General features: G+C 27.5%; 5 protein-coding genes across 5 annotated transcripts; 2 read left to right on the top strand and 3 right to left on the bottom strand.

The window, feature by feature from the left end:
• Nucleotides 1-1,781: 1,781 nt before the first annotated feature.
• Nucleotides 1,782-4,730, bottom strand: PmUG01_08050100 (conserved Plasmodium protein, unknown function; the record flags this gene model as incomplete). The annotated part of the gene is made up of 2 exons (XM_029004676.1): nucleotides 1,782-1,862; nucleotides 2,112-4,730. 2 exons carry the CDS (start codon nucleotides 4,728-4,730, stop codon nucleotides 1,782-1,784), a joined length of 2,700 nt encoding a protein of 899 aa, XP_028861342.1.
• Nucleotides 4,731-8,198: 3,468 nt separating this feature from the next.
• Nucleotides 8,199-10,453, top strand: AHA1 (activator of Hsp90 ATPase, putative; the record flags this gene model as incomplete). The annotated part of the gene is made up of 5 exons (XM_029004675.1): nucleotides 8,199-8,236; nucleotides 8,400-8,517; nucleotides 8,766-8,912; nucleotides 9,436-9,586; nucleotides 9,861-10,453. The coding sequence occupies 5 exons, from the start codon at nucleotides 8,199-8,201 to the stop codon at nucleotides 10,451-10,453; spliced, it is 1,047 nt and encodes a 348-aa protein (XP_028861341.1).
• Nucleotides 10,454-11,364: 911 nt separating this feature from the next.
• GRX1 (glutaredoxin 1, putative) lies at nucleotides 11,365-12,815 on the bottom strand (the record flags this gene model as incomplete). Its single annotated transcript, XM_029004674.1, has 5 exons — nucleotides 11,365-11,427; nucleotides 11,913-11,974; nucleotides 12,236-12,302; nucleotides 12,501-12,561; nucleotides 12,736-12,815. 5 exons carry the CDS (start codon nucleotides 12,813-12,815, stop codon nucleotides 11,365-11,367), a joined length of 333 nt encoding a protein of 110 aa, XP_028861340.1.
• Nucleotides 12,816-14,891: 2,076 nt separating this feature from the next.
• Nucleotides 14,892-16,898, top strand: PmUG01_08049800 (FAD-dependent glycerol-3-phosphate dehydrogenase, putative; the record flags this gene model as incomplete). Its single annotated transcript, XM_029004673.1, has 1 exon — nucleotides 14,892-16,898. The coding sequence occupies one exon, from the start codon at nucleotides 14,892-14,894 to the stop codon at nucleotides 16,896-16,898; it is 2,007 nt and encodes a 668-aa protein (XP_028861339.1).
• Nucleotides 16,899-18,123: 1,225 nt separating this feature from the next.
• PmUG01_08049700 (conserved Plasmodium protein, unknown function) lies at nucleotides 18,124-18,996 on the bottom strand (the record flags this gene model as incomplete). The annotated part of the gene is made up of 1 exon (XM_029004672.1): nucleotides 18,124-18,996. One exon carries the CDS (start codon nucleotides 18,994-18,996, stop codon nucleotides 18,124-18,126), a length of 873 nt encoding a protein of 290 aa, XP_028861338.1.
• Between the last annotated feature and the right edge of the window lie 457 nt (nucleotides 18,997-19,453).

Below are 19,453 nucleotides of genomic sequence, written 5' to 3'. Positions count from 1 at the left end.
TTAATATAAACCTCGTTTATTTTTGCATAGTATTTATATTTCCTTTCTTCCGGAAAACGAAAAAAACGAATATGCAGAGTAGGGTTATAAAATAAGATTAACAAATTATTATGTACTTTTCCTTATTTATTAAAAAATGAAGAAAGAAACAAAATGCAGTTCGAGTGAAAATATAAAATAAAACTAAAAAAAATATAAAAAATGAAATAAAACAAAATAAAATGAAGTAAAATAAAATACAATAAAATAAAAATAACACGTGCAGGTACGTACTACCTCATCTGATTCTTTGCAAAATTGTGTAATTATTTTGTCAAATTAAAATTTGAAAAAAAAAAAAAAAAAAGAGCAATGTTAACTTAAAAAAAACAAAATTAAGTGTAACAGACCGTATGTATATGCGCAGTTTTTACTTTCCATTCTTTTTCTTTCAATTGATAAGCACATACAAATAATGATTATGCGGACACGAGCATATGTATATATATATATGAACATAATTGTACGTACACGCATTTACACACAGCTGCTAAACGTCTTTACTACTTCCAGTTACCGTGCTCATGTCAAGGAAACCATTTTACATATTTTTTTTTAAGCTGTACACAGCATTTTAAAAAACAATAAAATAAAACAGCATACGCTATATTAAATAATATGAAGTGGGGAAAACTTAGCACACCCGTCCATTTCGTTTATTTCGTTCATTTGTTTCGTTCATTTATTTTATAACCAAAATTTGGAAGCTCACGCAAACTTGTATTTCTACATTTTGTTTCAAAATGGAGAAAATTTTAACAAATTGATATAAGTTGTTTTTAAAAAATCAACGTACGCATATTATGTATGTATGTATGTATGTATATATATATATATATATATATATATATATATATATATATATATATATATATATACTTACATGTACACATACATACATGCATAATACGCTCACACGTACAAACAGAATTATGATACGTAAAATTATCCACGCTTATAAATGTTATAAACGTGGGCTCGCGAAAGGGATGCAATTTTTGCTAACGTATTACAAAAACTTCGAATAAAAAAAAAAAAAAAAAAAATAATAATAATAATAATAATAATAATTAAATTGTGCTTAAAATATATCGGAAAATACCAACATGTTTAAAAGAAATTAAAATTGAAAAAAAAAAAAAAAAAAAAAAAAAAGATACGATGAATCAATAAATGAAATATAATGAATTTCATATTAATCATTACAAAGTAATATAATTTCCTCATTTATTCTTGTTATTCCTTCACATCTTGTCCATATATATATATATATATACGTATATATTAAAAATATAGAGGATTTACCTTTTTAACACAATATAACTATTTTGATTTATTTATTGTTTTTTCTTTTTTAAATATCTTTTCTCTCAATAAATGAGAAGGTACAAACAAATTATATGACACTTTCTAAATATATAGGATAAAAATTGATATTCGCCCAAAATGTCTGAACTGCGCATGTATACACATATACCCTCGTATATGCGCATATATATACATATATACATAATATATGTATAAATGTATATTATATATATACGATATATCATACCCCCCGATGCAACAGGTATTGCCGCCTTGCGCAGAAACACAAATTTTCTAACATTGGCATACATGAACTTCATTTCACCAAGCTGAAATGTAGACATAAAAATGCAACGAAGTAATGTAGCACTTTCTCCCTTATAAGATGTGAACGAATTAAAAGTGTGTCATTTCAATACTTACTTGCAAATTTGTTAATCTGTTATATTTTTTCTTTTTTTTCTTTTATTATGCTGATCGTTTGTTCTGTCGATGATTTTATTGAAACTCCAAACCTGCAAAGGGGAAAAGTAGAAAAGGCGGCATGTGTAAGATATAAAAAAAAAAAAAAAAAAATTATGTAAGAAAAAGAATTAAGCACAAAAATAAATCTTTCATGAAAAAACAGTTTTGCCGAAAGAACGAGCAATCACTATAACTCTGCCCATGTTATAAGTTACGTACACAATATATGTTACACACATATGTTAAGGACACCCAGGATGAACTTGCTCAAAGAAAAGTATGTTCATTTGCATATTTACCATTGCTGGATTTGTGCATGTGGTGAAAGATTCCTTGATTTGGCAAATACACGCTTCAATATCCATAACGTCATTCTGTACATTTTTTAAGAAATCAAAACCTTCCTCTGATGAATCTATACAAATACCATCTAAATAAAAAGTGTGATATGGAAGCAAGTATGCTAAAATTTCTTTTGCATCATAGTACTTTTCATTATTAACAAATATATGAGAAAACTGTTTATCTTTATTTATGTTATTTAAATAAATTTGTTTTTTATCTTCATTATAACAATTCAAAACTCTATTTCGTTCCATGGCTAACTTTTTTTCAAAATTAACTAGTTTAAAAAAGGGTGTTTTCTCGAACATTTCTCTATCATTCATAGAATTAGCGTCGTTAATCTTGTTAATGTTGCTCGTGTTAAATTCTTCATTAAGAAAGTCCAACGTTTTTTCGTAATAGTACTGATAACTTTTCCCCTCTTCCGATTCGTCTTCCTCTTCCTTTTCCTCTTTTTCTTCCTCCTTTTCTTGTTTTTCCTTTTTCATCGTGGCATTCATACTTCCGTTCATACATCCGTTCACAGTTCCTCCCAAAGTTCCGTTCATAGTTCCATTCATGCTTCCTCCATGCATGCTTCCTCCATGCATGCTTCCTCCATTCATGCTTCCTCCATTCATTTTTCCTCCACTCATGCTTCCATCCATTTTGTCCTTCTCTACGTTATCAGCTTTACTGCTATACTCCTCTCTACCCTGCTTTTCATAATCGCCCGAATCTGCTTCTTTTTCCTCACCAGCTGGGCAGTCTCTACCTGTTTTGCACATTTTACCTGAACTGTTAATAAAATTATAGTATAAACCTTTTCCTTCGTCCAAATATTTCTTGCGTAAAAATTCTGAACAATTACCTTTATTGCTCATTTGGTTAAGTAGAAGGTTATTTTCAGCTACCTCGTTAGCACTATTAACACAGTTCTCATAAACATTAAATTTATTATCCGCGCTATAAGTAGCATTGTTGTAATCATTTTTCTTTACGTGTTGTAACAATTCATAATTTGTACTCACCACGTTATTGTTCCATCCTTTTAAATACTTAGCCTGGGTCATATTTATATCATCTACATTGCTATATGCACTCATAACATTTTCGTTGTTTCTTACATTCTCACTGTTTCTAAATGGTACATTCTGCGCACTTATATTGTCATCCTTTTTTTTTTTATGTACTAAATCGGTGTAATTCATACCACTTTGTTGTTCACAATTTTGAATTAAATTATTTAAATTATTATTTAATGTACCATTCTCATTATTTCCCTCTTGGTCTTTATTATACTGTGTTGAGTTAAACGTATAATCATGGTTTTCATTTGTATTTTCCACACCCTTCACAACATTATTAATACCTTTCTTATCGTAAGAATATTCTGAACATGTTAATGCATTACTATTTTTAAAAGAGTCTACTAATTTAATATTTCTACTGTTTGTATTTTTATACACTTCATCCGTAAAACTTTTCTTCCCATTCGGTATCTCTTCTTTTTTACTATAACCACAGTGCCCAATAGTTTCGTCTTTATTATTTATAATTAAATATTTATCATTCCTGTAGTGTTGATAAGGATATGAATTGTTTGTTCTATTTCCTACTGTGCATCCTTCATCCGTGTTAAAATTTTCTTTATTTTCATGTAATGCATTACTTGTGTTATGTGCATTCACACCGTTCGTATGAATGCGCCCTTCTTCCTCAATATTGCAATTCGGATTTATCAAAACTTTACCAAATGAACTATTATTACTATGCGTTATTAGGTTGGTTTCCTTTTTTTCTGGAAAAACGAAATCATTATCATAATTGGTATATTTGGCATAATCTGCACATTTCGTATAGTTAGCACAACTGGAATAATTATTACTATTATTATTACTATAATTGGCATAAATGTCATAATTACTATCATTACTATTATCGTTCCTATTCCTATCCCTGTTGATGTTTCCTACTATGCTGCTGCTATTACTTCTAAAGTATATCCTCCTTTCGTAATGCTTTACCCCTTTATATGGTACCTCACTACTTACGTAATTGTAACTTTGCATATTATTAGGAGTCCTACTATTCTGCAATAAATCCATTCTATTATTACTAACACAATTTTCCGTGTTATATCTCCTCATGTTACCACTGTTAAGGATCCCTTGACTTTGTTCCCCCGATAACTTGTTCTCCCTACTTCCCCTAGCACAGTTACCACTGCTACAGTTCTCACCCCCATAATTACCGCTAACACTGTTTCCACTTCCCTCTTCTATGTTCTCCCTACATTTAAAAGAGGACCAATTTTCCAAAGGCTCCAATTTTAAATTAGCTTCACTTTCAACAAAATTACCTCGTTCAATTAAACTAACCGAATGATAATCTACGTTCTCCTTATGACTGTCCTTCATAGATAATGAATCAACATAATTTTCATCTTCACTCTTATTTGTTTTATCAACATTTATTTTTATACCATCTTTCATATTCATCGATGTAATATTCCCATCATGTAAATTTGAGCTTGATTTACTCACTGTATCGTCATTTATCCTATCATTTTTAAGTATGTTTAAAAAGTGCATGTTGTTCCTGCGCGTGTACAGGCTATTTATGCGTGCATCAATACGTGTATCAGTACGTGTATCAGTACGTGTATCAATACGTGTATCAATACGTGTATCAATACGTGTATCAATAAGTATATCAATTCGTGTATTTGTACGGTTACGTGAAGATCTCTTTAATAATATCTCGGTTTTTCCTTTTTTTTTTGTTATTCTTTTAGCTTCTTTTTTTTAGATGTATTTTCTTGCTACAAAGGAGCTTTCGCATATAAGGTACTCTCTGCGTTCTTTTATACATACATACATATACATTCATACATACATATACATTCATACATACATATACATTCATACATACATATACATTCATACATACATATACATTCATACATACATATACATTCATACATACATATACATTCATACATACATATACATTCATACATACATATATATTCATAAATACATATACATTCATAAATACATACATACATATATACAAACGTACATATATGCAAACGTACATATATACAAACGTACATATATACAAACGTACATACATATTAAAGCCCTTCCTTTTGGCTCTACAACTTCAGGTTAAACTTCTCTTCCTTTAAATGATCGTTAATTTGAATTAATCTTTACAAAATCGTAAAATTAACGTAGTAACATAGCGATTCAAATTATACCTCTTTTTTGCAAAAATATCATAATTGCTGATAAAATCTGTTACATTGATACGTGCATACACGTATTATGCAAAACTGCAACGCAAAATGTTCAAAGAAGTCGTATAATGGAGAAAAAAAAAAAAAAAAAATATAAAATAAAATAAAGTAAAACAACAAACAAACATTAATGTAAAAAACAATTTCAATACTATTCAATGATTTAACGAAACGTCTCTGTTTAACACTGGATGGCCGCTTAACAATAAGAATGTAAATTTAATTTGCACGTGAATAAAAATAAGCCTGTTGTTCACATGTACTTATTGCTATATATTTGTATACATATATATTTAATGTTACATACATGAATTATGTATATATATATATATATGAATATGCTTATATGTATATGCTTATATGTATATGCTTATATGTATATGCTTATATGTATATGCTTATATGTATATGCTTATATGTATATGCTTATATGTACATGCTTATATGTATATGTTTATTTATATATAAATGCAACAAAAGAAGTAAGCTTTGTTTGGCTTGGTAAAATAAAATGCTATTCGTTCACTCTAATAAACTACCTCCTCATTTGTTTATGTAAGGGTATTTAAAGGAACAAGAAATGACGAAATGACGAAATGACGAAATGATGAAATGATGAAATGATGAAATGTAAAAAATAAAATCAAAGGAAAAAAGGAATTGTTAACCAAATAAGAATATACATTTATATATATATATATATATATATGCAAGTACGTAATACTATATGAATGAATGTATGTATATACATATTCTGCTTTATATACAAGTTAACAAAACAAGTATAGTCTATATTTTTTATGCTTATACATATATTTGTACATGTATAAATGTAAATTTTTAATTGCTACATGAGAAAAATGATTTTTTTTTTTTGATGCTTTTTTTTTTTTAAAAAAGTATATTTTATTTCTCTCTTTTTTTTTTTTTTTTTTTTTATTTTAGCTCTTAAAAAGTGTATTAATTTTTAAAAAAAAAAAAAAGAAAAAAAGTCTTGCATGTTTCTCCATACTTTTACCATTAACCCATAAAAACAATTTACATTGAAATTTGGGTAAAAAAAAAGGAAAACCAAGAGGAAATGAATATATAAGTGTAAATGCAAATGTAAAATTAAACATAATATATGTAACATCTTAAGGAAATAAAAAAAAAATTATGTAACAAGAAAAATTATTGTATATGAACAGAAAATACAACTGATCTAACCGCCGCAGGTGAGAAAATGAAGATAAATATAAATATATATATATATATATAAAATTAAGAGCTTTAAAAAAGGTAAAATAAATTGTGAAAGAATGTACGGAGTTAAAGTGATATCTTAGAAAGATGTCCGCTTGAATGTTTATATATCTATTTATACATATGGACATGTTTTAAATTAGAGATACGTTTAATAGCTGGGGAAAAAAGATACAGTCAAGAACAGCTGACTAGCGGACTCGAAATATGAATGCTGCTGCTAAGTAGCACATATATGAATTAAGGCATTAATGAGAAACTGCTTCCTTAGCATATTCATACACTTCCTACATACATGTATATACTATGTATATGTGTGTATACACTAATTTTGCTTTTAATCCTTGTTATATTTTGCTAACCTTTCCCCCCGACTAACTTCTTTTTAAAATAAAATGAATGTAAAAATTTAATCTCATTACGAGTTAATAACTTTGTGAGATGGAGAATACTAGCTTATGTATACCTCTTTAAAAAATGCTGCTCATTAATGTATTTTCCACAGCAAACCATGTGATGAAGTGCATATATAAGTATATAGGTATATATATATATATATGTGTACATATAATAGTATATACAGTTGTATATGTAACTATATTCACATTCAGAGTATATTTTACTGAACATTCTTTTTGAAAAAAAAAAAAAAAAAAGGGGTAACGGTTATAACATGGATGAATGTCGTCTTATAATTTTTTTTTTTTTATTTTTTTGTCCCTTCCTTTTTTTTGTAAATTAATTCATAAGATTACAATTCTTCTCTTCCGTGAAATTGAAAACTTGTAAATATATATCCTAAAAAAATTTTCTGTATTATAAACCTTTTTTTTATTATCAGTTAAAATGTGTATTTAAGTTTTATTTTTTATTTTTTATTTTTTATTTTTATTTTTATTTTTTATTTTAATTTTTATTTTAATTTTTATTTTTTTCCAAACTCTCCTCTTACGTATTTTATATAAGTATTCCAAAATTTATATCGACATTTTTTTCGCCTTGGTTTTACCTCATTTTTATTTTTCAAAACATCAGTTCAAATAAAAAAAAAAAAAAGAAAAAGAATACAAGGGGGGATACACTAACTTATTATATATATATACATATATTCATATGTAGTCCAATTATTTTTTTTTTTTTCCATTTTACATTTGGCATGCGACATATAACATATGATGTTTCTGTAATTTATAAACCCAGCTGAGCTAAATAACAATGTAATACTTGGCACTTTGCAAAATTTTTTAAATGTATAATAAAAAAAAAAGGAAAAGATAAAGAAAAAGAAGAAAAAAAATAGTATAAATATCAAATGTAAGTACAATATTAATACATACTACATAAATACACATGCATATGTAATTGTCATAATTCACTTTATATATCTGAATAGGAACAAAAAAGAAAAAAAAAAGGCAAAATCAGAAGGGTGTTTTAAAAAAAAAAAAAAAAAATAGCTCTTTTAGGAAATTATAAAACAAAAGAGTTTGTCAATTTAGTCGAGTAGAAAAATATGGCCGGGTCTGTGTGGAATAGAAATAGCTGGCATTGGTAATGCATAAAAAGTATGACAAATAAAATATAAACACATGAATGACAGTAACTGTTATGGTACAGCCAATTTTATGTGTTCCTAAGTAAAATAAAAAAATAAAAATAGATTATCATTTTTCTTTCATTGCTTATCCCGTTACACTACTTTCATTTTGTGTAGGGAGGAAAAAAATTATAGTAAATGGGGTGAGTCTTATATTAAATATAAATTAAATAATTTAAAACTTGAAACGGAGCAGCTGTCTATTTATTTCGATAAATTTGATATAACAGGGAACGTAATAATTAGGGAAAAAATGAGAAAAAAAAGGAAAAAAAAGGAAAAAAAGAAAAACGAGTGACAAAATAAAAGCACAGTTTAACAACACATCAAAAGTACAACGTTTGCGTGTTAACAATATTGCATCAAAGACGATAACATTTCCTAGCATTCAACCCTTTTTTTTTTTTTATTTTTATTTTATTATTTTATTTTATTATTTTATTTTATAATTTTTTTTATTTTTTTCCACCTTACTTTTTTCAGGCTAGCGTTTCGGTTAGAAAAGGAAAACAAATTAACTCCTTTGAATATGATATAAAGTTTAGTTGGTTTTATTTAAAAACAACAGAAAATAAAGAATGTTCTGGTGGGAATGTAGAAATACTGGACTTCTCAATCTGTTCAGTGGAAGTACACACTTAAGAGAAAAAAAAAAAAAAAAAAAGAAGAATCGTACATCCATTATTCATGTTCATTATAATTGTGCAGAATTACATAGGAGCTTTATATAAATATATGTCAAAACATACTAGAAGGGAGGATAATAATTATACTTATGTGTTTGTTCCTGTTATGTTATTTTATTTGATTTTATTTTTATTTTATTATATATATTTTTATTTTATTACATATATTTTTATTTTTTATTTTATTTTATTATATATTTTTTTTTCCTTTTCCACTTCCTTTTTATTTTATTATATATTTTTTTTTCCTTTTCCACTTCCTTTTTATTTTATTATATATTTTTTTTTCCTTTTCCACTTCCTTTTTATTTTATTATATATTTTTTTTTCCTTTTCCACTTCCTTTTTATTTTATTATATTTTTTTTTCCCTTTCCACTTCCTTTTTATTTTATTATATTTTTTTTTCCTTTTCCACTTCCTTTTCATTTTATTATATATTTTTTTTTTTTTTCGCGCGTATGTTAGGATAATGACTACGAAATTAACGTTCAAATGAACGAAGACAAGGAAGAATCGAGAAAAGCATACGACATACTAAGAAAGGAGGGAAAAGAAAAAATAAAAAATGCACTGAAAGGATTTCCATCTGATCTTTTGAAACATGATACAGATGAATGTAAATGGAGCCAAAAAAAAAAAAAATATATATATATATATATATATATGTATATATATGTATATATATCTAAATGTGTATGTATAATGTTCGCATATAGTTCGCATACTAACACTATTGCGCGTCCACGTGTCAACTTGTACCTAATCAAATTCTGTTCTTGGCGCAGTATCTACGTATGATATCCTTTTTTCTTTTTTATTGTGTAACGTTTGTACATACACCCTTGCACATTTTTTATTTTCCCCTTTTTTTTTTTCTGAACAATTCATAGCAAATAAGGAGACAAAAATTAAAGGAGATGAAGAAGAAAAATTGCAAAATATAAAGACACAAAATAATAACGAAAATGAACGACATAATATAGGGGTAAATAATATAAACAATAACACTGACCAAGAGAAAAAAGAAGGGTCCGTATGGAATATTAATAATTATCACTGGGAGGAAAAATGCTTAACAAAATGGGCAAAAGAAGAATTAAAAAATATATTAGATAAAACAAAAATAGAACTAAGTAATAACATTCTTTTAGAATTTTTTTGTTCAGAGGTAGAAGGAGAAGCTTCTTCTAGTTTAAGAAAAAAAAAAAAAATTTTAATTTACGATTTAAAAGTTAGTTGTGAATGGAAAGCATTTAAAAAAAACAAAAATAATGGGATTGAGATGGAGACAAAAGGACATGTAAGTGTCAATGAAATTATTTCTGATTATTCTTCAGATGATGAAAATAAGTACAAGTATAATTTCGTTTTTGATAATACCATTTCCGAATGTATGCACATTAATCATGTGGTGAAAATGGAAGCTCCAAGCAAGATAGAAAAGGTAATAGATGAGTTTATTTCAAAAATGAGGGATAAGTAGTGGTGCATGCATGTATACACGCAGCGAAATATGCGCAGCAAAACTATGAAGCCCCCCCGATAAGAGCAGAAAAACTGCTGTAAATATGTACTTCTATATAAGTAGGTATAATTTACGAATTTCAATTAATCCGTCGAAACCTGTAAGTAACGAAAAATATGATAGTTCAGCTAAGTACTATTTAAGGGATGTGTGTAAAGTATTGCTCCTGTGCTATTTACATAACGCAGTTTTATTTAGTAAACTTCGTTGTGTAATCCATATTTTTTATTTTTCTTATTCTTAAATGTTTATTCACAAAAGGTTTTATGTATGTATATGTACATATATATGTGTATATGTATATATTTATTTATCTCTTTACTCTTCTTGTTATAGTCACGCCTAATTTTATGAACACATAAGCAGCAATACTGTTCTAAAACACTACTCAAGGCAGTTTTTAAAAAACGTGTATTTCAAATATTCATTTGAAAAATGGAAGTTTTTTAATTTTTTTTTCGCACATTTTTGCTTATATATATATATATATTTTTTTTTTTTTTTTTTTTTTTTTCATATATCACTGTGATATAAATACGTAAATTTTTCATTTTATTATCGTTTTGCACATAATACTGCATTGACCCATAGAACAAAATGACACACACACACACACACAGACACATGTTAGTGTTGGTTCTTTAATTCGGTGAGGAAAAAAATATACGCATAAAAATGAATATATAAATAAATACAACATAAGAGTAAATACAATATAAGAATATATATCACATATGAATGAATACCATATAAAAATATATATAGCATATATAAATACATACCACACAAGAATATAAACGGACAATCAAACAAAGGGGGCTCGAGCAAGTGTTTCATCATTTGATTTTTCCTTATCTTTTTATTTTCATTTAGCTAAGTATACCAACCTTCTTTAGCCTCTCTTGAAGTTTTCCCTCTTCATTTTCTTTTACCTGAACATCCAAAAAGATAATGCGAATTGTTTTATTTTATTTTATTATTATATTTTATTATTATATTTTATTATTATATTTTATTATTATATTTTATTATTATATTTTATTATTATATTTTATTATTATATTTATTATTATATTTATTATTATATTTTATTATTATATTTATTATTATATTTATTATTATATTTATTATTTATTTATTCATTTATTTATTCATTTATTTATTCATTTATTATTTTTATTCATTTATTTATTCATTTATTTATTCATTTATTTATTCATTTATTTATTTATTTATTCATTTATTTATTCATTTATTTATTCATTTATTTATTCATTTATTTATTCATTTATTTATTCATTTATTTATTCATTTATTTATTCATTTCTTTTTTTCTTTTTTTTTTTTTTATTGCAGCTAGCCATTTTGTTAATAATTTTACTACTTCTTTTGTAAATTTTTCCATATGTTGCCTTACCAAGTCATCACATCCCCCAACAAATTCTTTATTTATAAATATTCTTGGTACAGAGCTTTTTCCTGATATTACAAAAATACATATATGCACATGTATTAGTATATGTGTGTATATAAGTATGCATACATTGCTTCCGTATATGTGTGTATATAAGTATGCATATATTGCTTCCGTATATGTGTGTATATAAGCATATATATATTGCTTCCGTATACGTGTGTATATAAGTATGCATATATTGCTTCCGTATATGTGTGTATATAAGCATGTTTATATTGCTTCCATATATGTTTGTACACATGTGTAATCCCCTCCCTTAGTACCGGTCAAATCCTTTAAGTAGGCTTGGATATCAGCCATGTTTGGATTTTTTTCAATTTGTTCTACATGCTAAAAAGGAAAAAATAAAAATAAAATTATATATATTCATATATATATCACTTTCGCCTCTTTCCTTTTTTTCTCTTTTTAAAATGTTTTTGGTTCTTGTAAGTTTATGTACGAATGCATAAATATGTATATACATACATAATACATAAATAATACATACATATAATTACTTATTAACATATTTTCCTCTATGCTCACCATGCTATTCGGGTTATATCCTTTCAGTATTGTTATAGCTTTAATACAATATGGGCACTCGCTAAAGGAGATATAAAAAAAAAAAAAAAAATTACAACATATATATGTATGCATGCATATACAGCGACTGCTACTATTCTACAGGACAAATTTTTTTGGGCTTGCAAGACTTCATAACAAACATAAATTGTTCTATATAAAAATAAAGAAATACATGAATTCCTTTTATTATTACGTTTTCGAAAATACAGCAATAATGTTATCGTCTATTATTTTTTGAACAAATTTTTTAACTGCCTCGTTGTTGCATCCCATGTTGAAAATTCTTATATTTTTACTAAATATTTCTGTATGTTTGGAGATAGTCCAACAGATTTTTTTTTTCTCTTATAAAAAATATTTACAGAGTTTATGTGTATGCGTAAGTACAAATAAGTACATATATATAAATAGAAATACGTGCATATGTTATGTGTGTTCATATATCATATATGGAGTGCTGTTAAAATGGACTACGTACGCTTAAATTATTTTAATAAAAATAATTCGTGTTTTTTCAAAAAAAATAAGGTTTAATAAAATGAAAATTATATCAGCATAAAAACATAAAAGTATTTAAAAATAAAGTTTAAATAAATTATGTCATGTATAAGCTTATATATAATATATAGTTGCTCCTAAAAAATAAAAAAAAATTGTTGCAAGGAATAATTTTTGTATTTTCAAAAATGCATTTTTGTAAATAATTGTTGGCAGATAATGAACTGCGATTTTTCGCATTTTTTCATTTTTATTTTATATAAATTTAATTTTTTTAGTTTTTTTTTTTTTTCTTTTTGTTTGCCCAATTACCTACATGCAATAGCACTGTACTGTTTTTTGTTTATTTGCTGACTTGTTAATTTGTATGCATTCTTTCTTCTTTTTTCTTTTTTTCTGAAAGTGCTAACGTAGTTACATATGCTTTATATCCATACCACTTCATATATAGCTAACACTAAAGGCATGTAATTTTTATTTTCGTTCGTACGATTTATACTACCATTAATAATAGAAATATATCCTAGAACAATAGGATCATATACAAAAGCGTGTATTGTATTGATATGCATGCTTCAGAACATAGATATAATGTATATACACGTATGAACTTTCGACGCACATATAAATAATACATATGTACGCATATACATTTATAAATTTACATATATGGACATACGTGCATACACTTGTATTGTATATGCTACACAAGAAAACATTATTTTACAATGCACGTTGCTATTACCTTCAAGCTATTTTATTTTGTTTGCACCGCTTACACTATTCAATTTTGTTCTTTGGTATAAGTCAATTTGCTTCCCTCACATTTTCGAGCGTCTTCAAAATTTTTGTACCAAGAGTACTTTTGAAAATTTTTTTTATATATTATACAATTAGAATGATACTACAAAAATATTTTATTTTTTCTAATTTTTTGTGAACTTAATTTTTTTTTTTTTTTTGGAATGTTCTTGTTCCTTTTTTAGTGAAATGAAGAAAACGCTCGGCATTACACATGTGTACATGCATGCATACATACAAACGTACAAACGTACATAAGTATACATACAAATACATAAATACACTTGAATTCATAAATTTACTATATGTATACGTAACAGAAATTAGAAAATGAACTCCAAAATAATGTTTATGCTTACATACTATTGTTTGGCATTTTTTTTTTTTCATATTCCTGCATGGAATGTACAAATAAATTATCCATTTTTTTCGAGAGATTCTTGTGAAGCATTGAGCGTTCAGTGTAAGTCCACGTAAGCATGTATGAACATACATAAGGACAAGCATTTACATTGTTTTCTAAGTATTTTTTATTTATATTTTTGTTTTACGTTTAATTTTTTTTTTCTTTTCTTTTTTTTTGTTTTGTTTGTTTGAATAATTTTTGCGTGAGGAAATGCGTAATTCTTTTTATAGCCTGAACAGTACATGTGAAAAGGTAAGCGGAAAATTAGGAGTTCATAGTTGCATAGCTTTATTTTATTCGATCATTCTGTTCAGCCATTGTGCAGTCACTGCTCCTTCATAGTGTGCAATCGTACAGGCAATCATTTCGTTTTCTTTCGTTTTATTATATTTTATTTTTTTTTTTTTGAAGAATTGAGCGCTTTAAAACAACATAAATTATATTAGAGATACTTCTTTTCTGAACGTGGTATGCCCTTACCGTAGTAGCTGTCGAATAGAACTCATAAAGTGTCAATAGTGGCATACATACGTATACATGTACATACATTCGTCTGTACTGGTGTACCATCGTGCCTGCATACCGCCAGACCGCCCATCAATCGTACATGTTCCCCCGCATTGACCACAAACCATTCGAATAAGATGCTGAAGAAGGTGCTCATCGGTTCTAGCAGCCTGGGTATAATATCGGTTGGAAGTATATATTTGTTGAAGATAAATTTTCATAAAAATATGATTGATAAGGATGTAGTGTACAAATACAGCACGATTGCAAATAGAAATGAAATGGTAAATAGATTAAAAAACAATCATTTTGATATATTAATAATTGGAGGTGGTGCAACAGGAGGAGGGTTAGCTTTGGATTGTGCTACAAGAGGGATCAAGTGTGCATTAGTAGAGAAGGATGATTTTTCAAGTGGCACTTCATCCAAATCAACAAAATTATTACATGGAGGTATAAGATATTTAGAAAATGCAGTAAAAAATTTTGATTTATCTGAATTATATTTCGTATGGGAAGCATTAGGTGAAAGAGCACATACAATGAAGATTGCACCATTTATGTCTAGACCAGTACCAATAGTTATGCCTATATATAAATTATGGCAAGTTCCATATTTTGCATATAACATAAAAATATATGATTTGTTAGCTGACTTAGTGTGTTACTTTGATAAAGTTGTACCCAATTCTAGATATATACAGAAAGTAAATACAATGGAACATTTCCCTTTATTAAAAAAAGAAAATTTAAAAGGATCTCTGTTATATTATGATGGTCAACATAATGACAGTAGAATGAATATAAATTTAGTACTAACTAGTGCAATGGATGAATATGTACCTGGACAAATTGGAGCTACGATATGTAATCATATGGAAGTAATAGGTTTTATAAAACATGAACAAAGTCAGAAAATTATAGGTGTTAAGGTATTAGATAAAATTAATAATAAAGAAATGGAGATATATGCAAAAATTATAATTAATGCTACAGGTCCATATGGTGATGTTGTTCGAAAAATAGCTAATGAAAATAGAAAGCCAATGATACAATTATCAGTTGGATGCCATTTTATATTACCTAAATGGTATTCTTCAAAAAATAATGGATTTATTATACCTAAAACAAGTGATGATAGAGTCCTTTTCATTTTACCCTGGGAACATTCTACTCTTGTTGGAACAACAGATGAACACAGAAAACTTGAAGATAATCCAAAAATTCAAAAAAAAGATATAGACTTTTTGGCAAAGGAATTATCAAAATATATTGAACTCAGTGAAGAGGAAATAAGAAATGATATAAAGGCTGCCTGGTGCGGTTTCAGACCCCTGGTCAGGGAAGCCAAAAAGGGGGTGGCGTCTAGTGCTACGAGTGATACGGGTAGTACTAACGCGAGTTCGTCCACCTTAACCACTACCACTACTTCTGGTGATAACAAAGGGATAATGAAAAGTGAGTTAGTAGGAGGAAAGCTTGAAGGGGTGAGCGAAGAAGAATTGCAGAACAAGCATAACGTCGAAACGCATGAGATTTCGAGAAGCCATGAAATTATTGAAGACGATAATGGATTGATAAGTATATTAGGAGGGAAATGGACCATATATAGAAAAATGGCACAAGATACCATTGATTATGTAGTAGCTAAACATAAGGATAAAATAAAAACAAAATATAACTGCAGAACGAAATTTTTAATGCTTATTGGTAGTCATGATAGTAATGGTAATATAAAACTCGATGATTTAACTTACGGTTGTAGTAAATTAAGTAAGAATCTTGTTCAAAAATATGAACAACTTGATTATGAAACAGCGAATCATCTAGTCTCAAATTATGGCTACTTATCAGAAAAAGTGTGTGAAATAGCTAAAGAGTTAAATCTTTTTACCAAAATTGATTCTACCAAACCATATATAGAAGCAGAAATTGTTTATGCTACTAGGTATGAGTTCGCTAGTACCATTTCTGATATTATTGGAAGGAGACTGAGGTTAGGATTTATTGACACCCAAGTGTCAAATCAGGCTATTAAAAGAATTGCAAAATTGTTAAAGAATGAACTTAAATGGTCCGATGACCAGATGAACAAGAATATTGATGAAGCTGAGAAGTACATTAGTTCCTTATCCCTCAACTGAGTTGTGCTACCATTTGGACAGACGACAGAATGAATGGGTTAAAAAGTGAATGGGTGAATGAACGAAGAGGTGCAGAAATAGAGAGAACGAGGAAGGTGTGGGGAAGTCGGATCTTCATCGGCATTTATCATTTAAGCGTTGCAACGTGCCCACTGTGGAAAAATATCACCCCTATGCGCATGCAGGAATATAGAAGCAAATTTTGTATGCGTAAAAGTTATCTTGATGTATGTCAAATGCCGTGGATGCACCTTTTTTTTTTTTTTTTTTTTTTTTCTTAAAAAATCCCTCTATGTGTAAAGATATTCTTTTGAACAATAGTACGGGGAGTGGTGCTATTTTGTACGTGTATATACATACGAGCATATATGTGTATATGTACATGTGCACATGTATATATGTATATGCCCGCTATTTTGTTAAAATGTACGTCATCATTTTTGTAGAATTACGGAAAAGTTTAATCATAAGCCTCCCTTTTTTTTTTTTTTTTTACCTGCTATTTTCTTCGCATTTACACATATATGTATCTACATATAAATATATATATACATGTATGTATTCACAATATCCCCTCCTTTTTAAAGGCTTTTTTTTTTGAAACCCTTTTTGGAAACATTTTTTTTTTTTTTATTTCTTTTCAACTGCATTAGCTAGTATGATTAGCATATAATGACATAAGCAAATAATTTTTTTTTTTTCCTGTCTTGTTCATACTTGAACAACACAATTTTTTTTAAGAAAAATAAAATTAAATGTTTATTAGAAAAAAAAAAAAAAAAATTCCCCTATTTTTGTGTAAATACATGTGAGGCGAAACTTTTTTAAAAAATATAAGCAATGGGTTGTATTGAAAACGAGTTATGCTTTTGTAGGTTAAAACGACGAGAAAATGCAGCACATGTTAAATATACATATATATATATATATATATATATATGTATGTGTGCACACTTCCTCATATGGTAAGATATACGGAGTATATATGTTTGGAAAAAAGGAATATATTATAATGAATAGGGGAAAAAGGGTTTAAATTACACCGGTGATAAAAAAAGTTATAACGACTTTTTTTTTTTTTTTTGCTGATACAAGCATACTACATACTCACCGCAACATGTTGAATGGATTTATTAAATGAACATTGCGAGGATATACTTCCCAAACTGGTAGTGCGCAATGTTCGCTTTGTTCGATAGTAGCACCCTGGCCCTTTTTAAGCGCACTATACCAAATCACCCCTTGGTTTGACCCAATTAATTTTATGTTCTGGTGCTTCCAAATAAAAGAGTTTCATGTCCAGACGATATTGTCTTAATGCGTCTAACCACAAATAAGCAAAATATAATCCAACGGTCATGTATAAAATAAATTCCCTTAAACACATTGTAACATTATACTCTGCTAAAACTTTCTGTCTGTAGGTATACCAAGCGGATTGCCATTTCATTTCTTCTTCATTTGCCATTTCTTCAGCTGACCTGTAAGGGACAGGTATTTTTTTTCTAAATATTTTTAACGGTTTTGCAAATTTGTAAAACATTTCTTGATAATCATCATATGTAAATTCTCCTTTAATTAATTTTATCATATATGGTCTCAACTCCTCTGTATCATCCCCTAATTTTTTTAAAAATGTATAAAATTGTGGTGGTACATAATATGTATGTTTAATCTGTGTTGATATCTCTGGAGGTATACTAGCTGGTACTCCAAATTCATCTCTAGGTATAACTTCACAGTCATTTTCCCAAAATGGTTGCCAGCTTGGTTTGTCATATGTAACAATAAACATCATGGGGTACCCATATCCTCCTAATGTTCTATTCAATGGTTCCCCTTCAAAAAAGTCCCTTTCATTATTTTTATTTAATTGTACTCTACTAGAACTAGTAATATTTCTGCACTGAGTAAAAATTTTTCTGTCCATGCTTTTCTTTTCATTTATACAATTTAATCTCTCAATATTTACCATACCATATTGTCTCTTCCAAATCGTTCCATAGCTTTTTGTGATAAACATATTACAATTTTTCTGATCATTAAATGGACTTTTTAACAAATTTATAAAAAAATTACCTCTACATGGGCCTATCATCTTTTACCTTACATGTTCATGTGAAATTACGCATTTGGCTATTTTCCATATGTATTGTAATGGGACGTAAATCTTTACCCTTCTACACCCATGTAATGACGTTATAATGTTCTGATGCTATTACTATACTTTTCTGTAATACAGAAAATTTTTTCCTTTTTTATTTGGATAAATTGGGAAAAAGGTGCAGCAAAAATTGCGCACAAAATATAACACAAAATTGGGTATACAATAGGGAAAAAATTAGCTTTAAATGTGTGCAAACTTTTGGGCATAAATTAGGCATATATCCCAGTCAGACGAAGCAAAGTTTGAGATAAAATATGCTACAATTTCGTTTTATTTTTTTCATACCATTCGTTAAAAAAAATTAACACAAATTAGCAATTGGCATAATTTAAGTGCTCATTTTATTTTGCGCTTTTGTTAGTTGACAATATTTGTTTTTACAGTTCAC

Source organism: Plasmodium malariae, assembly GCF_900090045.1.
Source record: "Plasmodium malariae genome assembly, chromosome: 8".
Lineage (NCBI taxonomy): Eukaryota > Apicomplexa > Aconoidasida > Haemosporida > Plasmodiidae > Plasmodium > Plasmodium malariae.
Note: the sequence above shows the minus strand (reverse complement) of the source record. Positions and strands in the feature narration are given on the sequence as shown.